General features: G+C 39.3%; 1 protein-coding gene across 2 annotated transcripts in view; it reads right to left on the bottom strand.

Moving 5' to 3' along the window:
• The window catches only part of USP7 (ubiquitin specific peptidase 7), a 73,721-nt gene that overhangs the window by 21,626 nt on the left and 28,797 nt on the right, over positions 1 to 23,298 (bottom strand). For both annotated transcript variants that reach the window (XM_042036952.1, XM_042036951.1), the window contains exons 2-12: positions 21,115 to 21,219; positions 15,230 to 15,428; positions 13,692 to 13,830; positions 12,912 to 13,000; positions 12,081 to 12,189; positions 6,202 to 6,332; positions 3,734 to 3,788; positions 3,132 to 3,212; positions 2,947 to 3,037; positions 2,094 to 2,176; positions 552 to 661 (exon numbers count right to left, since the gene is read on the bottom strand). In XM_042036952.1, coding sequence (XP_041892886.1) covers positions 552 to 661; positions 2,094 to 2,176; positions 2,947 to 3,037; positions 3,132 to 3,212; positions 3,734 to 3,788; positions 6,202 to 6,332; positions 12,081 to 12,189; positions 12,912 to 13,000; positions 13,692 to 13,830; positions 15,230 to 15,428; positions 21,115 to 21,219 — 1,192 coding nt within the window. The remainder of the gene's footprint in view (positions 1 to 551; positions 662 to 2,093; positions 2,177 to 2,946; positions 3,038 to 3,131; positions 3,213 to 3,733; positions 3,789 to 6,201; positions 6,333 to 12,080; positions 12,190 to 12,911; positions 13,001 to 13,691; positions 13,831 to 15,229; positions 15,429 to 21,114; positions 21,220 to 23,298) is intronic.

Genomic DNA, 23,298 nt, shown 5'->3' with positions numbered 1-23,298 from the left:
CTGTTGTTTTCTAGCAGACAAATGCAGCTTTTCTTGCACAGGTACCACTGGACTGGAACATTACTCTGAAATGTCTCACCTTGGTGAGAATGAGATAATTGCAACACACATTCAGTTTACAACCAACCACGTATCTCCTCAAGAAATTATCAGCCTCTACTTACAGTGAGTGGGCAAATGGCTCTCCCTCCATCCATGGAAACAGATGGAGGGCAAGCAGGTAAATCCTTATTCATCCTGCTTACTCTGGTGGCAGCCTAGCCACAAACTACCCAAAGAATGCTACACAAGCCATTAAAAGATGCAGTCACCTGTTCACAATCAAAACAATCACTATAAATTACCAAGCATTCAATTTGTCATTCTGAACCTCAACATTCAACCAGTACACCTTTAGGGAACCTCCCCTGTGTGTGACTGCGCACATCTGCCTCTCAGAGTTTACTCAAAAACAGGATCTTAGGAAGCTATTTTTTGGTAAAATACATTCACAGGTCTAAATTCTGTTAAAAAAACCCCAACCCACACACTAAACCAACCAACCCACTTACCTATCATTTATCTTGATGTTTTGGTCAGTCTGAGGATCATACATAAACCTCATGAGCTGTAGGTGTAATACTGGTGGCAATGTTAGGAACTTCACACCTTTCTCTGCCTCCTAGACATTTTAAAGGAAATAGAGGGTTGAAATTTCAGGATTTTTAGCAACTCAAAATAGTTGTTTGCCACAGATACTCTTCATATGGACTTTTATAGACTTGATGACACAATGTGCACCAGAATGGTTCAAAACTTGGGTGCAAGTTAAGTATCCTAATGCTGCACCAATCTCCCATGAGCTACTCCAGTAACACAAGAACTCAGTTAAATTAAATTTAGGCCATTCATACAAGCATATTTGGACACCTCCCTGCATTAAGAGCAAGTTACCTGCATAAATAAAATTGAGAGAATATGGAGGCAAAAACTCATTTTTGATCTATTAAGAATTTCATGTTCATTGCATCCTGCCAACAAGTATTTGGCTACTGTGCTGCACCTTCCTAAGAACAGCTAAAGAATATATAGAACATTACTGACAAAACCTGGCTGTGGTGGCCAGTGAACCTACATTACAAGGGACAGAGAGTTCTCAGTAAGACCAGTCCCGAGTACCACAGGAACCACTTTAGGTTTGGGTGACCAGAAAGGCTTCTCCCAGGATGCTTGTTCTGTTACGTTAATCTATAACATAATAATCTAATATAATTTTATATAATCTCTAATCCAGTTTGGATTCCCCGGTTGGCTGTTAGCCTCTACCTCTCGTCACTCCCCCGGAGATCCCCATTGGTCCCGTTCCCTAGTCCCGCCTTTTCCCCGCCCCCGGATAAAACCCCGGTTCGCCTTTGTTCTCTCGTCTTTGCCCCTGAATCTTCGGCAGTGTAGAAGCTATAAATGCTCCTGCTGGAACTCATGCAAAGGCCCTTCCCATCTCTTTGTAACCGACTTTACACTGAAGCAGGCCATGCATTTGTGTGTGCGTGCATGCATGTGACCCCACAGAGCTGGACAGAGACAGCAACACCTGGCATGTCAAAGCTGCAGAAATAAGCTTTAGTAAAACATTATTTATAAAGGACTTCAGCTTACTCCAGTGGGTGCAGCAAAGTGCAGCTGAAGAGCTCAGAAACACGTGCACACACATAAATGTTTAATTTTCATGGGTTCATTTGGTGTTCTTGCTGAGGATACAAACATGAGCTCTCCAAAGTTACTTTTAGAGCTATGCTGCTTTTTCACTTGACACATGGAAGAACAGACTACTCATAGAGGAAGAACTTCTCAGTCTTGAGACTGGTAGAAAAGTGAACCATTCTAGAAACTGGAAGACTTGGACCTATAAAACTCACTACTAATTAAATTGCTATAGAATCAGAGCTCCATTTTAAGAAAACTAACAGCAAATAAGAGGAGCTACATAAAATGCTTGTCTAAGAAGAAGCATCACCAAAATCAGTTGATAAAATCTAGAATGGGTTTTGCAACACAGCTGTGTTATCAAGGATAAAGAAATAAGATTTAAAACCAGGTAAAAAAAATAACAATACCTGCAAGCCATGTTCTCCTGCATCATACTTGTTATCACCATCCAGCTGCTCCACTGCAACGTAGTCAATGAAGGACTCAAAAACTAAATGAAAAAGAATGGGGAATTGTACAGAAGGAGGAAAAAAAGTAAGTTTCCTCTAGCCTGCAATGTATTAATCAAATGACATATTAGGACATGGCAGTTTGTGTTTGAATATTTCTGTCCTTACTTTAAGTAAAGTTTTACATTACTTAAGAATGTCAAGAAATGCACCATACTGCAGGAGCACATCTAAGAATATCGGTAGATTTTAAAATCACAGTTACAGCTCTCTGCCACAAATCCTCACTTTGCAACTGTTAGGCATCAAGCCAGATGCCTCTGTTTGCTGGACTCTTACACATCCTTTTCCATGCCTTGTACACCAAGGGCTCAGTAACGAGATGGTAAGGGACCACTGTTATGCTGTTCTGAATAGTTCAATCTTTTTTCTTGCTTATTACTATGGTCAGGTCTAAATAAGACTCTATTTTGTCTGAGTTCATCTTTATATATAAATTATAATTACTGTGACACCATGGCACAGTTCTCTGACAGCAGAAAATTTCTAAAGTTCTTCAAGTTTTATGAAAAGATACCAGTAAGAGAATTAGGGAGGAAAGAACAGGGAAAGGAAATGGAATAAGGGGAAAAAAAAGAAATGTAATGCAGGCAAAAAACATTCTCTGCATTGAAAATGTTTTCAATGAGGTGTCCTAAAGCAGGTATTTCCAATCACTGTGCACCAACAAACCCATTTGAAATCAGCAGGCACTAAAGTTGTGCAACATGTTGAAGTACTGGATTGGTGCATATCACAATGTGTCACTTACTATTTTTCTTTCCCTTTATACTTAGCTGGATGTCATAATAATCTTCTATTCGTTCAGATCGATAGTCTACGTGCTTGCATTGGATATAAGACTGGAAACAAAAACGAAACAACAGGGAAGTTCAATTTTATACAAGTAGCAAGAGTTAATTTAAATTATTTTTGAGAAAGGTATTAAATACATACCACCATCTTCCCTCTGAACAATTTAGGGATTGTGCCTTCTACACACGTGCCTTTCATTTTATTTTCCACATTATCAAGCAGCTGAAAGAAAAATCAGTTTTTACACAAGACAAACTTGCAGTTTTTAAATTTATTCATCACACACACATGATTACTTGACTGATTAGATACTAAGTCTCTTGGATAAAAACGAAATATTAGTCTATTTGTACTGGCATCTCCTTTCTAGTCCTTTAAATCCTCCTCCTCCCCCTAAACTGAGGGCTACTCCATTCCTTTGAGTCTGGAAAACCCCACAGATGTAACAATGCATTTCATCTTCAAAACTGCATTTCTCTCCACAGCTATAAAAGTACCACTAGCACATGCTCCAGCTACTTTCAAGCTTCCCTACTGTTTACAAATTCCTCACCCACAAAAGGCCACAAGCAATTCATTCTTAAAGAGGAACCAAGGCAAAAACTCTGTCTTTGAGACCTAATTTAAATTATTCAGGGCCACTATTACTCTGATTGTTCCTAAACTATATCATATACATATACACACAATTTCAAGAGACAAATACATACATCACAGATCAGCAAGAAATAATATAAACATACCACTCGACATAATTCCTGGACATCATGTTGCATGAAGCTGTCTAAAGTTTCCCACCTTTGTAAGGCAAATAAATAAAAAATTACTAATTATGAAAAAAACACCTCAAAAGACATTTTTCTGATTTCTTTGCAGATCAAGAATGTAAAACACAGCAAGATGTAAACACTGAGATTTAGGACTGGCTGCTGCACAGGTTCTTTAGCTGTGTAGGAAGAAGGGGCAGTGAACTCGTGAGACATTTTGGCAGCCGTTCTGTGGCCACCCTCCTTCTCCTGTGTGGGACTGGGGACAGGGACTGGGAATGCACCCAGAGCCAGCTGAGGAGGCCACAGCCAGGCTGCTGCTCTTCCAGTCTACAACCCAGTCTCAGTTCATGCCAAAAAGCTCTTAAGAGAAGACTTGGGAGCAATTCAATGCCATCAGTTTCCACAGCAGGTTTCCAGCTGCCTCTCTTCTGAGGGCACTTCAGGTGCAGTCAAGTATCATTTAGGGATTATTTCAGCACAGGAAAGGAAGCAAATGGATTTATAGGAAAGACTGGCTCCTTTGTGCTCATCTAAACAGTTAATCCTGGGCATGCAGTAACTCCAAGGAGGCATTCAGCTTTCTGAACTGTCCATGTGCAAACACACTGTGTGAAAGCAGGGGTAAGGGCAGCAGGCTCTAAATGCCTTCTAGCCAGCATGCCACACAGCAGCAAGGGTGTTCAGCACTTCTGCCTTCAAAAAAACAAGAGTAACATGCTTCTAGCTCTGGCATTAAATACTCCTGTGAGAACTGTAACTTCAACTCAAGAAAACTTTTAAGTTCTAAGTCTCTGACAATTTTTTTAGCAGCAGCCACCACTCCCAACTGTAGAAAATAAACTCTGTTGACTGTAGGCTCCAGCTTCAGTGGGATGTTCCACCCTGGCCCTGGAACCAGCACCAGGGTGACCAGGAGCAGTGCTGACTTTATCCTCCCTCACACTCTCTTCTCAGTGACTCACCCCCACTGTCACACGGCAGCAAATTAATCTCCAAAGTGTGCCAACAACTGTGCGGGGTCTACACTTAAACAAGCTGAATCAAGTGACTTGTCAGATAATTAAGAATAGAAAATAATGCCCTGAACTCTCTAGGCTTTACACACTAGTCAGCTCATAGGACAAACCAAAGAAAAAGGTCACACACTAAAATTAGGATAAAGAAGGGCCCCTTCAGACATGGCATCATTTTCTACTTAAAGAGGTCAAACTTAGAAATTCACAACACTCAGTAAAAAGTACTACCCTAACCAGCATCTATCTAGGTAGGGCCCACAAGGCCAAAAACCCCTCTCTGATTCAATGATGAGGGAAGGGGAAAACCTAAATCTTCAAACACATTCTAAAACTCCTTCCCAAGAACAAAAGCAGGCATGAACACATTTTTAAAGCCCTGCTGGTTTGGACATACATTTAAGCATCTGCAACACCCTTGGGAAAGGTCTCTTCATGCTACTGAATATGACACAGTTGGGATCTTAAGTGAAGATGAAATTTTACTCTATCACCAAGTCCTTCCAATGTAACAGGACAGCAGGAGCACTGATAAACTAAATATACAGTGTGCTAGTAGGAAGAGGGTATGGTCAGATAAACAGACAACACTGAGGCTACTGATTTCCCTTTAAGATTCCCCAAAGGGGGAAAAGTCAAGGTTGCAAAGACACAAGGTTACAAAGAGTGTTTCTAGGACAGAGCACCACTACAGGCTGTAGCAGCAGACGCAGGATGAACACGGAGGACAGCTGTGTGGAAAAGATGATACAAACTCCCTAATGTGTTTTGAACTAAAACAGTGCTTGTCAATATTACTACAAGACTAACCTACAGTGAGACAAAGTAATACAAAATCCAGTATTTTAGAACAGATTTTAATAAAATCCTACTCCACACTTACAGCACATGCAAAGAGAAGACCTGTAAAGGTTATGCTAATGTTAGTTTTTCTGTCCTAACTTGTGTCTTTGATATGTTGTAAGAAAATGTTACAGCAGCCAACAATGTACAACATGGACATGCAAATTACTGCTATTGCACTAAATCTAAAACAGATTCCATTTTAAAAAGATATTACCAATGCATGAACTGCAATGTTTCAACAACTGTTTTGTTCTGAATTTTACTTAAGTCAAATTCATCACACAATGTTCAAGTAACAGATAAATTATAACCCTGCTATTAACAGCTCTGTTTCTGTACCATTCCCCTTCCCAAAAAAAAATCTGACTTTTGGATCAGCTGTCCTTAGTACTGGCTACAAATAAAAACCTATCCAAGTCAACTACAGAAAGTTAACAATTAACAATAATAACAATTAACATGTTATATTAACACTTCTCTGCACCTCTCTAAAAATAACCTTATTAAAATAGAACATTTTTAAAGAAAAGCTTTATGAAGCCTGCAAAAGCCCAATAAATAGTGCAAGTTTCTGAAACTTACCCAAATGATTTTGTTAACTTTTTAGTTCCAACTGGTTTGTCACTATGTTGCAGCTCATAAAACACTCTTTGCAATGCTAAAGGAACACTTTTGGATGAATCATCTCCTTCTGTGGGCATCATGTACACAGCCTGAAAAAGCATTTAGTTCAATTAGTATCAGAAAAGCTTATTGCTCATCCTATTTAATGCATTCTTTCCTCTTCAGTGACTTCCTTCATAGAACTCAATTTAATCAACACTTCAAAAAAGTCTGAAAAAAAATCTTGTACTGTAGTGTAAAAATGTTAATTGTCTGGAACAACTCTTCTTAGAACACAGTGGTTAGAAAGATGTGAACAACAGATTCCATTCATAGTTATTTTATCTAAATAGTTCCCTTATTCCAGCCTAGAACCGTAAATGCACTAAAGCATTTAACACCTTCAAATAACTCTCATGCCTGGTATGTCTGTGCAATCATCACAGTAGGACCAGATATACCAGTCAATACTACAGACTTTTGAAAATAACTGGTATTGTGAAAAAGCAACCACATGAAACCATAAAGGGCAACAAGTGAACGAAAACAGAAATGGCCCACATGGAGAAAGATGTCAGAGGAAGCTCTGAGAGCTCCCGATACATTCATTCCTACTTAACGTCATCACTGTCCAGCAAATAAACAGCTTAACAATTCAATTCACTGATTATACTGATCTGTGAAGGATTGAGAACAGAGAAATTACACAAATAGACCAAACAGGGATTAAGAGTTCAATAGTCATTGAAATGAGATTTACTTTTTAAGAAGTGTACATCAATACATCTAGGGACAAGGAAGAGCAAACAAAAGGTATTTACAGGGAGATGTTCATTTAAGAAGCATAAATAATAAAAAGAAACAGACAACCCTGTAAGGAGATTAGGCAACAAACGAAACTAAAAAGGACCCCAATATTAAGTAGCATATGAGAAAATAACCTGTTAAAAACAGAAAAATTGCCACCTGAATTTTTTTCCTGTGAAACAACAGGGAACGATCCATTTCTGTGAGTGAAGTGCTGAACTGGACCTCAGTGACTCTCCCTCAGTTTGTGCATTAGCCTGAATTCCAGAGGTGTGCAGCACATCTAACTTACCCTGGACTTCAGTTCCCTAAATATAGAGCAAGGGTAGCACTTCCAGCAGGCAGCTGGGAATTGCTGGGCAAACACAGTCACTGCTACAGGACAGCTCAGAGTGATGGGAATCAGATGGGACAAGCACTAGATGAAGACAATGCTAATAGAAAAAGAACACAAGGTTGTGGCAAAAAAGAAAAGAAAAACAGCAAAAGAAGTTCCTAAAAAGTTGACAGGCCCGTTTTCTATTCCAATTCTGAGGATCCACTACATTTTCCAAAAGTACAGCAACCGAAATACTTCAAAGAATAAAGAAACTGTCATCAGAGTATCTACAGCAGTAAGATGAAATAAGAGAAATAATTTCATAAAGAAAGCAAATTCCTGATATTCTGACAAAAAAACAATGGTTAATTAAGCAACTGTAAAGTAATATGATAATTCACGTGACTGTATCTTTAAAATTTTTAATTTAATTTTCAGAAGTTACCAGTTAATAGAGATGACCTAAAACAGAATCATGAACACCAGTAACTTTCAATTTTTATTTCTACTCAGTTGCAAGCTACACTGTTAGTAGTACTTACACATACAGAAAGGAAACATCAATAAAAATTACCTGAAATTTATCATCAACTATATTCTGAAGGACAGTCAACAGAAGTCTTTGTTAGAGTAATTTTAAGAATAGCCCAACCTCACCCTAATGGCAACAATAAAAAAAGTCTTTTGCTCTACTTTGGGATTTGCTTAAACTGCTTTTATAAATTTTATATATTGAAGAAAACAGCATCTTCAATTTTATCACTGGCAACAGGTTTTAACTGTTGAAACTCAATAACACTTCAACTTTTTTAATGTGTTAAGCACTGCTTCAAGAGTTTATGGCGATGCAGTCTGGAAGAGAACTCTGTAGGTTCTGATCTCTGTTCCTGCCCATACAGGTGCCAAGTTCAGAGTGGGGTCCAGGTGCTCAGGATCAGATCCAGTTAAATTCTGAGCATCTCCAGGAATGGAGATCCCACCACCTCTCCATACATCCTAATGTAGAGCTGGACCCTGATTATGGAAATTTCCATCCTAAGATCAGAACATTCAGCTTCAAAGCAATTCAAGTAAGCTAATGAAGTAAATAATTTCCAATTGCTTTATGTTTATCACCCAAATGCAGAATCCCAGTTAACCAGATCAGTCTGGGCAAACTCCAATTCAAATTTCACTAGCTAGGCTTATACCTCTGATTTCACAAGCAAAAATTATTTCTTGCTTTAAAATATGAACATCAAAACAAGTCGCCATGCTGAAGAGTCAACTTTAAACCTCTTCCTGTACCTGGTTTATGAACCTTTTTAAGAGTGGGTGTCACTGGCTAAAGGTAGAAAGAGAAACAGTTCAACAATCAAGTCTCAAATCTTCTGAATCTCTATCACCAGCCCCTATTAACTTCTTTGAATATCTTATAAATTCTTTTTTTAAAAAAAATATATATCGACACTTGCTATGTTTAAACAAATAGAAACAGGGTGTGAAAATCAAGTAATGAAAAAATGCAAATATAGTCACTGCTGATACATTCAAAAAATAAATACTAAAATGCTAAACTTACAGCACGCTAAAAATCAACATAGTGATTGACTCTTCCATCAAAAATGCATAAACTGGAACTCAGAATACCTTGACAATTAAACAAAATTAAATCCTTTGCCTTTAGTTCCTTTTTTTTTTTTCATGTTTTTCTCATATACCATCTGGACAATTAATTCCCTTCCTGTATCTCTCAAGTAATATTCAAATAATAATTTACAATTTACTTATAAGCACTACATTCCAGCTGTCATTGAATAAAAACACCAGTTTTATTTCTCTGGAAGTTCTACATGTGTTATGACAAAGCAGACATTTAACACAGCCTTTCTTGGCTCTTCATTCTGTTTGTGTATATAGGTAATATTGGAGCTCATTTATCTAAGTTTTTCTCCACACTACCACTTTTTAAGTATTATCCTCTTCAAACCTTTATTTTTATGCCTTACCCTCCCAAATTCTGAAAGCCTGACCTCAAGATAAAGGAGTGAGGCATTCTGATCCACTTAAAAAAGCAAGGTCTCTTAATTTAAGATCTGAGAAATTCCCTCAGGAAATGAATACAAAAGAGGGATAAGGACATGTATAGGCATACTGACAGATATGAGAAAAATTTTAGATATTTATATAATAAAAGAATGGTACAGGTAACTTTGAACACATTGCTTAAAGCCAGGAATTACTTGAAGAAGGGAAGAAAATACTGTGCATGAAATTCCAAGGTTAGGTAAAATATATTGCATAACCTTAGGAGAGCCAGGAAGAAATGGACCAGCACTTAGTATTTTAATGTAGTTCTATCACCATTCTACAATGTTCTCACGAGTTGTAGGGACTTTTTCAAGGGAACCAGCAAAAAGTTCCCAAAGGGACTGAATGCAGCCACAAGCACAGACAAGCTGGAGGCACTAAAGACAGTTCTGGGACAACTCAGGTAACAGACCCCAGGATCAAACCTGGATCCCTCTGGAAGTCACCACTGCCTCTTGCCTACATGGACTGCAGTTAAGCAGAGATTATCAGTCACAAACAACAAATAACAATATGTTCTAATGTGAAAGTTCCTTTCTTTATACCCTACCACTAAAGCCACCTTGTTGCTTAAAGGGGAGGTCTCGTTTCAAACCCCCAAGAACCTCCTATCTGCTATCTGGAAGCAGAGCAGAGAAGAAAGGACCTCTCCATCAATCCTCACCCACGCTTCCCCAGGGCCTGACTTTCCATAGGTACGTGCCTGCCTTTGCTATTGTTCATTGCTTCCCCAGCTCTGCTCCTGACAGCAGCTTCTCTGGGAACAAAGCTCTAAGTAACAGCAAGAGAAATCATTATTTCTTCCAAGGAAGGAGGATTCACAGAAATTATGGAAACAGTGAGAAGCAAACCAAGGATACTGCACATTTCATTTTACTTTGGTTTAAGAGGAACGAGTTTGGTCAAAGTGAAAACAAAAATGTAAATAATACTTTTTCCAGACAAGGCAATTCCTGATTCTTCCTGATCTGTACCAATGCCAAGTGAGTGCTAAAGCTGTCTAAAACTGCCACTGTCATCTGTTCTGTTTGGAGGGGCTCTGAAAGCCTAAGAAATGAGCAAGGAATTGGGTATACCAGCTGAGTCCAGGAACACTTCCATAAAGGAAGCTGCAGCTACCAACTTTAGTAAATTAAGTTTCCTCATATGGTCACTAGCCAGATATTAAGAGACTCTGAAAGCTGCTATTTATTTTGGGGCTGGGGAAGAAGTGCAGGGGAATGCCTTGTAAGATTAGTTCAGCTGAAACCAATCTGTATTACAAAAAGAATTTCTTCTTCACTACCTCATGGTACATACTGATTTAGTGACTACAAGACAATCTTGAGCAAGCTACTCAATTGCATTAGATGGAGCTATTACAAAAACACTTTTTTCTCTCAAGCAAAGTGAAGTTGTCCAAAAAAGTAAAATGCACAAACATTGAGTGCTGAGCAGAAAGAACAGACTTTATAATGAGTGATAAACTGAATGAGTAAATTATACCTCCTGCAAAAAAGAAACAAAACAGGTGCATCATGTAAAACAAGACAAGTGTTTATCTCTTGTCCATGGCATTGGTAAGATCTCACTTACATTCTACTGGAGTTTGAAGTGCTATTTTTTTTGCAGCACTTCAGAGTAAACAGCACATTGCACATTGCAAAGACAGAAAACAAATGCCAACTGGGACACTTACAGGCCACAGGGATATAAATAATAACATGGTGGGAAAATAAAGGCAGTGGAAAGCAGGTACATTGGAAAGGGAAAAGAAAGCTTAACTGAACAGCAACAACTAGTCTACACAAGAGAAAGCCCAAGTTAGAACAGTTCATTTTCACCAAGAGACAGAGAGTAAGTGCAGAAATGCACACAAGGATGAATTAGGATCAGTAGGACACTCCAATACACTGAATAGTTCCAAGTTATTTTTTTCTCCCAGTACATCCCCTCTTCCAGATCACCACCTCCAATATCAAGTCATCACTTCTGTTTTTAATCCCAGTGAGGGCACTGCACTGTTTTAAAATTATACATTATCTAGTTATTTTATTCTGGCTTTGGATGAGACATTTATTAAAAGGTATTCAAAGAAGTTCTTTCCAGCAAAGAAATAACATCTACAGTAAACAAAAAATATTACTAAAGTAAATATAAAATTCAGTGTTTAAACTACTGAAAATACAATGCTTTCCATCACTACAAGGATGGCAATCATAATAACAAAAAATTCTGCTGCATAACATGAATTTCAAGATGGAGCAAATGTGTATTTTTGTGCATTGTTTATGGGCTGAGAAGCCATAATTCCCTATTTTAACTATTTCAAAAAAGGGAAATTACTTCCATCTTTTATCTGCAAGATTAAACTCCTTCTCCTGCCCCCAGCAATTCCTAGCAATATTAGCACATAATACAGTCAAAGAAACACCCCCTAAGCTCAGGTCTTCTGCAGGTGCTCTGCCTGCTTCCACAAAAGACAAAAGCTTGTGTTCCACACACTACAAAAGGGAGCTTCCTGTACTCTGCCTGCAGTATGGCATGCATGACCATGTAAGTCACAACTCCTCTGAAAGGATAAAGGAGGCAAAAGGATCACACAACTCTGTTTTGAAGCATTTATAAATGCTAAGTAGAACAGCCAATGTTACAATCTCATGTTCTTTCATGTATTACTTACCTTTCGTAGCTGATTTGTGAAAAATAAAGTCTGTAACAAGCTGTTCATGTAACAAGTTGCTCCCTGGTTCTTTAAGCCAACATATCCTGTGTGCTTCTTTGAATCCCACCTGGAAAATAGTTTGTGGTTGAAACCAAGAGAGTTCTGTATTGCTAATAATAAAGAGTATTTGTTCTAAGGTACTGCTGCTGGTAGATACCAGCTACTCTTCATTGCTACTGAAGGTTCAAATAAACTACACTTCATTACTGCCTGCCAGTAACAACAGTCTTTGCAATGAAATGCTTAGTGATTTTATTACTTTTTAAAGAAATATGTTCTATATGGCAGAAAAATTATGTCCTATGAGAGAGTTGTGGAACTCAGAGCTGTACTTTTAAGGGGCAAGTCTGCAACTCTGTACAGCCCCGTTGTTTACAAGTGCCATGAAGGGGAACAACTGAGATGAAGCAGTTTTACAACAACTGCAAACCAAGGCAAGTTAGACAGCAGAGCCACCTGGCTGCACCTGAAACCCCATCAGCTCCCACACCACAAATGCTTGGGCCAGAACTGCAGAGGTGTTGAATCACAAACCAACTCACACAGAAGCTGAGTTTCCACAACATTTTGCTGACTCGTGCAAACAGAAATTTAAGCTATAAAAAATCTCTATGCGACTATGAAAATATTGCCATGTGAGAATTCATCAATTAGTAGTGACAAAGTGAGAATGTCTGATGGGAGCTACAAATGGCAATAATACAAAATACTTGAATCATCTCAAGCAACATAAAAATGCTAGAATTAAGAATTTTGAATATTGATTTGTTTTTAATCAAAAATACTTACGCTACTCCGTGTGGAGCATCTGCTTGAACATAGACTTCAAAAGTAACTTTGTCCTCTTCTATAAAGCCTTTTTCAGGATCAGTAACTTCCTGTAAAACAGGAGTGACACAGGAACATGAGAAGTGGAACACGCATCGAAGCATTCAGTTAGATATCGCTTTCTAATTTCCAAGCCTGAGCTATCAGTAATAATAAACTGAAGAACACCAAAGCAGCTGTTTGTCAGCTTGCTACATTTAAATTCTTTTTCAGTGTCTCAATGCAGGAAACTTGTTGTTGCCTTTTAAGATTTTGCAGTAGTTTTTCAGTTTTCAATGATATAAGTTGGTAATAAGAGTTGGTAATCAAATGTTCTAGTTCTTCTAGACCATATTCCAAAATCTTTGCAAATGCTTAAAAAACTGTCACAATTCAAGAGAAACCTCAGTAATATTATTAGGGCATTAAATATTTGTACACATACACAAAGAACATATGGAAATGCAAGCAAATGTATGTTGCTCCAGAATGTCATTGACTTTCACAAAGTGAAAACAAAACACAAGCACTCAGATAGACAGAAAATAATAATGAAGGAATATTTAAATTACAACATAAGTAAAAGCACTCTATAAAAATCAAATTAATACAGTAAGAAATTGAAAAGAAATCTACAGCAATGATAGAAAAAAGTAACAGCTTGGGGAAAAAACCCCCTTGCTATCAGCATCTCAGTATGCAAGAGTACAAGTACAAAACTGCTCCTATCTAACATAAACTAATACATGTCCAATTACTTACACTCCAGGCCATGAAGTTAGAAAAGCCCCAGTCATTCTCCTTATGAAAGAATAAGTGACTAATACGACGACTGAACGATTTTTCATCATCCTTGTAGTTTATTATCTTGAGAACTGCTTGTGCATGACAGGACCATGACCTATAAATACAGAAGAAACACTTGAAACTCTTTCAAAATCAAGCTTTTTATAGTTGTTACATAATTTTTTTTGTTAGGGATTTTTGGCACATTACTTTCACACACCGGCTTTTTTTCCTTTTTAGATGTTAATTGTTATTGAGGGCATGGACCTCTGGGGCTTTCTGAAGCCATGTTATGAACCAGGAATGGAGATTTTCTTATGGCAACAGTGTTGACAAGAAAGTGTGTCAGTGACTTGCAGGTTGGTTTAAGAAACTGACGGCTCTCCCACATGAGTTAGTTCTGATCAACCTCACTGCACATGGACAGGCCAACTCCAAGTACCCTTGGTGTCTACAGAGTGGGAGGTCTCAGCCTTTGGTAAGGAAAGGAGGAGGAGCTTCTACCCTTTTTCCCAGAAGGTAAACTCCCCAACACTAATTGTCTCAGCAGCACTTCTTCATGACCACTGGTGTTCCAAACCACCCTACTCGTGCAAGGCAATCATCAGTCTGGATACCAGCTCAGACAAAGTCCTGTCACTGTCTCATGCAGTGACACTGATGCCTGCTCAGCTCCACCAGCTGCACCTTGGTTGGTACTTCTGAAGATCACATTGTCCTTTTTCTGTAAATACTAGGAGGTGAATCATGTCCTGTGACTTGTTAATATACTTAAAACTTTTTCTTTACATTCTGCCCTGAGCACTCACCTCTAAATCATAAAAACAATGAAGAAATGCAACTTATTATTCAGAGTAAACAAGCTTTGTGAGATTCAGTGTCAGAATGGGAGTTACCCTATTGGAAAGGACACCTGAGAGGTCTGCACTCTTCCTAGATAAGCTACAGGAATGGCCCAGAAATTTGTAGTTATTTTTTAAATTTTTTCTATTATTTACAAAAGCAGTCAAAGGTAGTCAATGTTGATTTGCATGCAGGACTCCAAGAACACACATGTGTTCAGATCTTGCTGGATGAGTGATGAACTCCACTTAAAGAGAGGACTCATGCCCTGTTCTGCCTGCACTGGTAGCAGTTACCTGTTCACACGCTTCACAGGGCAGCATTTATAGCTTGGCATGGTTAGAGAAGCTCCACTTTCATTTGAAATAAACCCAGAACTTTTTCCATGCCAAGAAAACTGTCAGTCAAGGACTTCTCCTTCAGCAAGCATATATCTAAATTCTACCAAAAATTTCTAGTTACACAAGCTGATTTTAGCTCATCCTAAAGAGGGGATTATTCTTATACTTTGAGATTTAGAAAGGTGGGGGATAAAGGGGACTCAAGCACTTGCAAGAATTCTCTCCTCTTGCAGAAAGCAAGGCGAAGTATTTTTTGTAGATGTTTGTATTTGTTGCAATAGATTAACCAGTATCAAGCGAGGACTTGTACAATAATTAAAAGGGTCTTACGTGGAATCAGATTCAGCATTGCACTGAAGGAAGAATCCTACGCTTTTTTGGTGTGGTCTGTCCGGATAGAGGCGCGGCATAACCATGATCTTCCATGGCAAATTCCGCACGAAGCAGGGAGGGCTGAGGACTGACTCACTCAGCCTGTTGAAGCGTTCGACTGTAAACTGAAATGTTGCTTCTGATCGCCAACTTGTATCTGTAATACACACACACAATTGTTTGAAACACCTTTGAAACATCTTCACTCCAAGATGGCCAACATCATCTAACATGAGCACGTTTCATGTGGTGGGATATTGGAAGGAACAAGAACATCCCCATCCCAGTGAACTACTTAATTACTGACATTCCAATTTTTTAATTTTGAAAAACACTGCAACTCCATTCGGGCAAACAGGGCACTGCAAGACGTGTCCCTTTTGTACACAATTTCCTTAAATGCTTCTTTAGCAGTAGGATTTGTTACCACTCCAGTTTCTTCTAAAGCAGCAGATGCAGCAAGACAGAGACATCAAATGCTTTACAACTAAATCACAGCCCACTCTAACTCTTCTTGTTGTGTAGCATCTCTACAGCCCAGTTTAAGTCAGTTCCCTGCATGAACCCATATGCACAAAGGAATTTGACAATCTGTTCAAATGCCCTGTTGATATCATGTCACCATTTAGTTGGTTTTGGCTTGCAACAGTGTATTTTAGAACAGATGAATGCCACAGGTTGGTCATTGGATTTTTGTAAAATCTTATCAGTTTGCTGAAAATTAGCTCAAGAATGGGGTCCTGTATTCTTTGTGGTATGCAAAGACTTTAGAGATTTTTAGTGGTCTAGCACGTAATTAAACGAGACTATTTTTTTTTAAAGAGCTTATTTTGACACACACGATTAAAGTAATTTTGCCTTCTTCCCACATACCCAATTCTTCACCTACCACAATCTGCTCTGCTTCTGTAGTACACAGCTATAACAGGGTGCTGGAGACTGCGACAGTTTCAGCAAGGCGCAAGACCAGGCTCTCTCTATTGTGACACGCCTCATATTGCACTTAGGGAGAAAAAGCCTGAAACTTATCCCAACAACTCTACAGGCCAGGGATGCACAAGATACTCCCCTCCTTTTCCATGGTTCCAGTCTGACATTCATGTAACACTGAATGCTGCTAGGCTGTAAGGAGATTGGACAGGCACGCAGGGCGGCACGCAGCACCCATGGTCACCCTGCTGTTCTCACTGCACCTATGGGGGATGCACAACTGAAGGTGTGTGACACATGCAGTGACACCTGAAATCAAAGAGCACTGAGGGACAACACCACCAAGCCAGAAATCGGATTGTGAAATTGTGACAAGGAGCACAGCACAATAAAAGTGTTCTTTCCGTACACGGACAGCAGTCGTTTACTCAGCTTGGCACAGCACCAGAGACAGCGCTGAATCATTTTTTCAAAACACAGGTGAGTCCTGATTGCTACCTTACTTAAAAAACGAAACACTGTTGATTACAACAATGTAACAGCGTAAAGATTATACACTTCATACTGAAAATTACCAAGTTTTATCCACAACTGCCAGGGAGCCATGACAGATTTCATTCTTCTCCCTTGTGAAGCAGTTTTCAAGCAGTTTCCTACTCCTGAACTGCAACACAGAGGATTTTTTTGTGTATGGCCTGGCAGCCCTAAGCAGTCCAATTGTCTCTTGAAGGTACTACAGCCCAAACCAGCTTCCTGTCCCCTCTACTAGTGCAAAGACCTTCGTGTTGCCCTGTGCTGTCAGCTTCCTCAGTAACTTAGGAGTTCAAAGGATTACTCTCTCTTTTTTCCCTACCTGCAAGTGCAGCTAAATAGCGGTCTGTCACCTACTTAAAAACTGCTCTCTTCCCAGTTTCACTACTCACTGCCTGTTGACAGAGTGAAGAGCTGATCTTCTACACCCAAGAACCTGGCAGGCTGCAGACAGAGGAGCTCTAACTTGATTTGCAGCCAGGATAAAACAAATCTGTAACATACTTAAAAATTTAAAATCAGTCTTGCATCACGTGTATCTCAAACCAACTTGAGGCCACCTCCCTACTCACAATCATGATCAGTGCTTCTGGGCTCAGTCTGAGCTTCCAAAAAACGAGCCAAGTTTGCTTTCTGCCTCCTTTGATGCAGCTTTCAGAGCACTTCAGCACAAGGATGCAGCAGTGCTGCTACAGTGTCAGCTAAAAAACGCAGCCCACACTGCATCTGCAGAGGCTTCAGAGAAAGTTTGCCTGTATTTCTTGATTTCTTTTCAGGAAAGCCTGTGCATGAGAGCTCACCAGGGAATGGGAACTCTTCCTTGTAAAATATTTGAGCAATCACTAGTAACTGCTCCATAAAAATGCAGCCTCGTAACACAGGTCAAGCCCAAAATAGAAGCTTCTTTAAAAATAACAACCTTCCTTTCTTTCCAGTAAGCCCATTTCTCTCTTCGCAAGTGTAATGATTTAAAAGAGGAATTTTACTAGAAAAAGAAGTTTACATAGCAAATGTGACAATTATTTTGAGTATGTCAATAAATAAAGCCTTTTTTTGCCATCATGAACGTGTCCTCCAGATTCCAGTTACAGACTGCAGCTGGCAGGAGGATAATTTAGCAGTGACTGGCAAGTGAGACTTTTACGAATCCCTGAACTACAAACTGAACACAAGTTAGAAGGGACTGATCCCACTGACAATACTTGGAGAAGTTACATGCAATGGACTGTCTTTGCTATGTGGAAAAGATTTTTCATTGATGTGATGAATGTTATATTCAGCATCTTCATGGAACAAAGATCCTTCAAACCACAGATCCAAATACTGAATATGATCCATTTTAAGACTGAAACACATATTTAAATGTTTATGCTTCTGGGAAAAGCAGATTTCTTTATCCTCTTAGTAAATGATGCTACCTTTAAAGTGCACTGGGGTTATTAAAATATTCTGAACCTGAATTATTAATGGAGAAACTGGCTGAATATTCTATGAATATTTTAATAATGATCCAAATACAGCATGCAATACCAGCATACGGCTAAGACTGATGCTTCTGAAAGCCTTCTTGCCTCTGCAATTCTTCACAGAAATGAGACTTCAGGAGGTAATGGCAAAGCTGTGAGTTTATGTTTAGCTAGGGACCTTCTGTTTGAACTTTAACTTCTAAGAGAATTTATTCTATGTGTTGCTTTGAATACTGATGTACTTGCAAACAAAATTTGATCAGAGCCTTGTTTTTATTATTTTTTACTTTATTTGCAGAAGCTGCTATTCCAGCTTTTAAAGTCTGGTTCATTTAAGTCATTCTCCATACAAAGCACAGCACAGTCCTTCAGCTGCTCCTTTTTAATTGCTAAGACTTCATACAGAGCAACAACAGGTACTGGTCACAGCGCTTGAGAGAACACAGCCGTATCTGAAAGTCCTGCTGGTGGTCCACTGCTGCTCCCATTCCCTGTGCCTCACAATGCCTGCAGCCTGTTGCCTAGCAAAGGGGATGAGAGCCACACTTTTTTTTTTCCCCAATCTTATCAGTCATTTCTTTATGTGCTAAGCTAGAAGAACAAAATCACCTCAAAAGTTACTTGAGCTCAGAAAATCACCAGAAAGCTGATTTCTATGATCCAGCTGGAAGCATCAACCTTTCACCTTACTGCTCACCTCTCTCACAGGAACCATTAAACTCATTAATTTTGCTGAAGAGGTACCTAAATTCTCCTCATGCATTCAGTATCAGCTCAGATTGATGACCCTTGCTATGAGTAACAGCAAAGGAAAACTGCATGTTTATCAGAGAAGCCAGTATCTCCCATTTTTCCCTGTCTTTGGAATCTCTGAGCTGTCCATTACCCATGCACATCATGCTGCAAACCAGGTTAGCAAGAGCACAAATAGCAAGAGAGCAATTGCACTGATGTGTAAATAATGCAACAGCAAGCAACTAATCGGATTTACAAGACTTGGAAAAGAGGCATCATCCACTTACGTGATGCAAGTCTTCAGGAATGTTTCTGCAACTCTAACATTTTGCAATAACAGTGTTTTCTATCTGTGTCAATGCACAGCTGTAGCAGCACTGAGATGTAGCCAGACACTCCTTTATTCAAATATGATAATGAGGAACTATTAAGAGTATTGCTTAATAATCACACTTGAACCCTGAAGGATGTCCCACTGCAGAGAGGGCCAAAGCTCCTGGCCATGCTAGAAGGCCACAAAGGCAGGAAAATGCTTTCACAAGCCTTCTGTCAAATGCGTTCAGATACTTCTCTCTAGTGCAACACCTTCATACCCAGTTCTGAGAGGAGACAAACAGCTGGAAATTGACACAAACAGGCTCACAGTAGTTTTTTGGTTAAAGGGTCAATGTTATTCTAAATGAAGAGGTGAATATCTGATTGTTTGCCAGCCCTGATATAGCCTGGCTTTCATCAGCTGATTTGTACAAGTCTATACAGACCAACTAGTGGACAAATTTTTTTGCTAATTGACCAATGTGTTATGTACTGGTTATATCAACAGCAAACACCATGAGGCTTTCTACCTATAAACATCACCACTAACAACAGAACTTGAACAGAGCTGTTCTTGCCAGTTGGTGGCAACCTATGGGATCTTCTCTTGCCACCCTCTAAATACCATGGCCTGACAGACATTTAACATCTTCTGTAACAACTTTTGATAAGAACAGAATTCCCTGTTTCAGGCACAACTATTTACTCTGAGCAATAAATCAAAACCCTCTGAATGAGATTAGGTAATCACACGAAATTCATAGGCTAAGGAGACTTCATTTTTATTTCATTGTGAGACTCTGGTCATCGAAACCTTTATCTTTGCCAATAATACAGAAGTGATTCAACCATGAGATGCTTTTGTTCTGAATTTAAACTCTATTCTCTTCATGGAACATTACTATTTGCTATCAGTATTCTATGTTCCTTGAATGCATGAAAGTAAGCACTGTTTTCACCTTTAACCTCAAACTCTAATTTTTCTGAAAAAAATCACTCAACATTTTTGCATAACTCTAACTAAATGTTTAAGCCTAGTCCTGAATGTACTCTCACAAGACAGCATGGAATATGGAACAAATCCCACTCATATGATGTCTCCCTTCGCTCAACTCAATTTTATTTCATTCTTGAAAATGAGCAGTCCCTACCCATATCCTCTCGTAAGAAAAGAAATATCATTGCACATTTTCCTCACTAAACATAACAGATTTAAATGAATTAGAGACTTGTTACGTTTCTTTAAATACACCCGGAGTTGTAACTATCTGATCTTCTGTAACAGAAAAACTGTACAACCTTATTTTCATTTAATGGACCAAGAAAAAGACTTCAAAAACACATGTCCCCTTTTATTAACAGGACATTAATATATAATTTTTCCTTTGCTTTTGCAAGTAAAATTGGGCATCAGAACTGAGGGCAAAAGATGTTCATCAACAGAATAGCTACCACTGACTTACCACACAAAGACAAAACCAGAGCACAGCTGCCACCTGACAAGAGAGCAGGACAGATAAGGATTCTAAACACCCCGAAGGAATTGCGTAACTGATAAAATTACTATTCAGCAAAGCCCAGCTGCAGCACCTTTAAAGGGCTGCATCACAGTAGCACTTTCAGCAGTTTAAATGAGTACCTAGAAAGAGTACAAGAAAAAAATCCCAAACCTTCAGTAGTCTAATCCTATTGTACAGCTACGTTAAAAGGATGCCTACACAGAAAACCTGCAGCCATAACTACAAAGGGATTCATTTTTTAATGAGCTGCAGATCACAGGACACAGGTAAGATGGACCACTTTCTCCTCAAAATCATAAAACCAAAGAAGCCAAACAAACCAGGATTTTATCAAATATTTACTTACCATCTTCCATGTCTTCCTCAGTGTTGTTATGTCCGTCAGCCATCGCTACATTCCCATTAATGACAGGATTTTGAGTAATTCTTGGAGGATCATCTGTATCTCCAGCTAAGACAACAAAAAGTATGTAAAAATTAATAATCAGAAATTAACTTTTTTGTCTCAGGTAATGCTTATGAGACACACAAATGGTGCACACTTGCACAGAACAGTATTTAATTAAATTATTTCCCCACAATTGTACTGGTATTTGTCTAATGAAAATTCTTCATATAGGTGAACATTTATAGACGAAATAAAAAGTCCACATTAATGTGGAGTACAGATACAAAGAACACAAATTGACTTTTAAGTTTCCAAATGGCCTTAAAATCAGCATCTCATAATCAAATCTCATTAAATAAAAACTTTTTCTTGCATTCTGCATTTTTACACAGATTCAAGTTTCTAGTAGCAGACTTGCTAAACAAGTAAGTTACTTTAAGACTTCTTCGGTGTTACTGTTTTTTTTAAAAAAACCCTGAACCTCTAATCTAATGTAATGGTAAGATTTAAATCTTACTTAGGGAAAATTGGAAAGGAAATCCTTTAGGATCAAGGAACATTTTAGCTACAATATTTTCCAGTTTCTAGCCATCACTGCCATTAAGTTTTGCTACAGTGACCATTACACATGTAAATGCCACTACACCAAGAGATATGAGACAACTCAATGAACTGAAACCCCGCTATTTCTCAAATGCATTGCTTTGATTGAGCAAGCACCTTCCTGATTCCTCCACCAACCGAACAACACCTCCTTCCATTGCTTCCACACCAAAAGCCAGTGGATAGTTTCAGCACGATTATACAAAGTGGATATATTCTTGGATAAACCAAACTGAGTTTTATAATCAAACTGTAAAACCTATAAGCCCTTGCAACCATCTCAAGGACAAGCACTACTTAAAAGACACTAATTTAAAAGCAAGGTTTCTCTTTGCTATACAAGTCGTGCTATTAACTTACATATTCTACTATGCCCCAAAAGTCCCAAGGTCACTGATTTGTGTAACCACGAATAGTCTTATACCCAAAAGCTACACACAAGTTATTGCCTGGGGATGCAGGTAACCTCCGCACAGGAGGGAAACCATTCCCAAGGGACACAGCGCGATGCCAGCTCCAACACAGCAGCCTGGCCGTGCCCTCAGCCGTCAGCACCCTGGACAGAGCCGCCCTCGCCACGGGCCCTGCCGAGCTCCCACCCGGCTCCGTGCTCCCCACGGGCACGCAGGGATGCCCCCGGACCGGGATGCCCACGGACCGGGGTGCCCACGGACCGGGGTGCCCACGGACCGGGGTGCCCACGGACCGGGGTGCCCGGCTGTTTGAAAGAACTGCCAACTACCCTGGACATTTGCCTTCTACCAGATTGCAGATGAATCTCTCCTGGGCAAAAGGGACAAACACAAGCGACAACGGGAATCGCTGTGTGATTATCTCCCAAGTCTTTCAAAAGCCAGGGAGGAGCTCGCACAAAGGTAGGATAAGCCACGGGGGAAGTGCAGTAGGATCAGTCAGCAAGTGCTTCAGAGTTCTCCCTCTCCTCAGAGCACAAAATGCTTTTGCAGCCTCATTCCAATTCACAGCACACAGGAAGACACTTTCACACCCGGCACTCCTATTCTGATTGTTTACTCTCCTAGTAAATCCGCACAAGTAGTAACCTCTGCCCTCAGCACGACAGAAACAGCTCTGGTTAAGGACTTACTTCTGGATTAGAGCCATGCTAGATCACGAACTTAATGCTCACACACGGCTTTTGGAAGCTTATTAGGGTGCAGCAGATCTCACTGAGGTACCAGTGAAAGGGCTGTTGTGAAACATACAGTGTGCAGCACCCACGACAACACGTGCACTTTTCTAAACTCCCAGTTTTAGAACAAAAGCAAAATCAAGTATGACTTGAAGTTTTGACTTTGTAAGAAAAAGGGTTGCAGAAGATTAGCTCGGGTGTGGTAGAGCCTCAGGGGCCCCCTCAGCAGCAATCGGCACTGGCAATGCTGCATTGGAACAGCAAGTTAAAGTAAAGATTTACTACAACAAAATTATGGAGGGACAGGTTTGAACTCCTGCAACTCAAGAGTAGGAAAAATGATAAAAATCAAGAGTGAGAAGGAAAGATCTCCATTTCTACATCCTGCC

Source organism: Corvus kubaryi, unplaced genomic scaffold (genome assembly GCF_017639235.1).
Source record: "Corvus kubaryi isolate FWS band 111438036 unplaced genomic scaffold, C.kubaryi_AGA036_p1.0 37387, whole genome shotgun sequence".
NCBI classification, from domain to species: Eukaryota; Metazoa; Chordata; class Aves; order Passeriformes; family Corvidae; genus Corvus; species Corvus kubaryi.
Note: the sequence above shows the minus strand (reverse complement) of the source record. Positions and strands in the feature narration are given on the sequence as shown.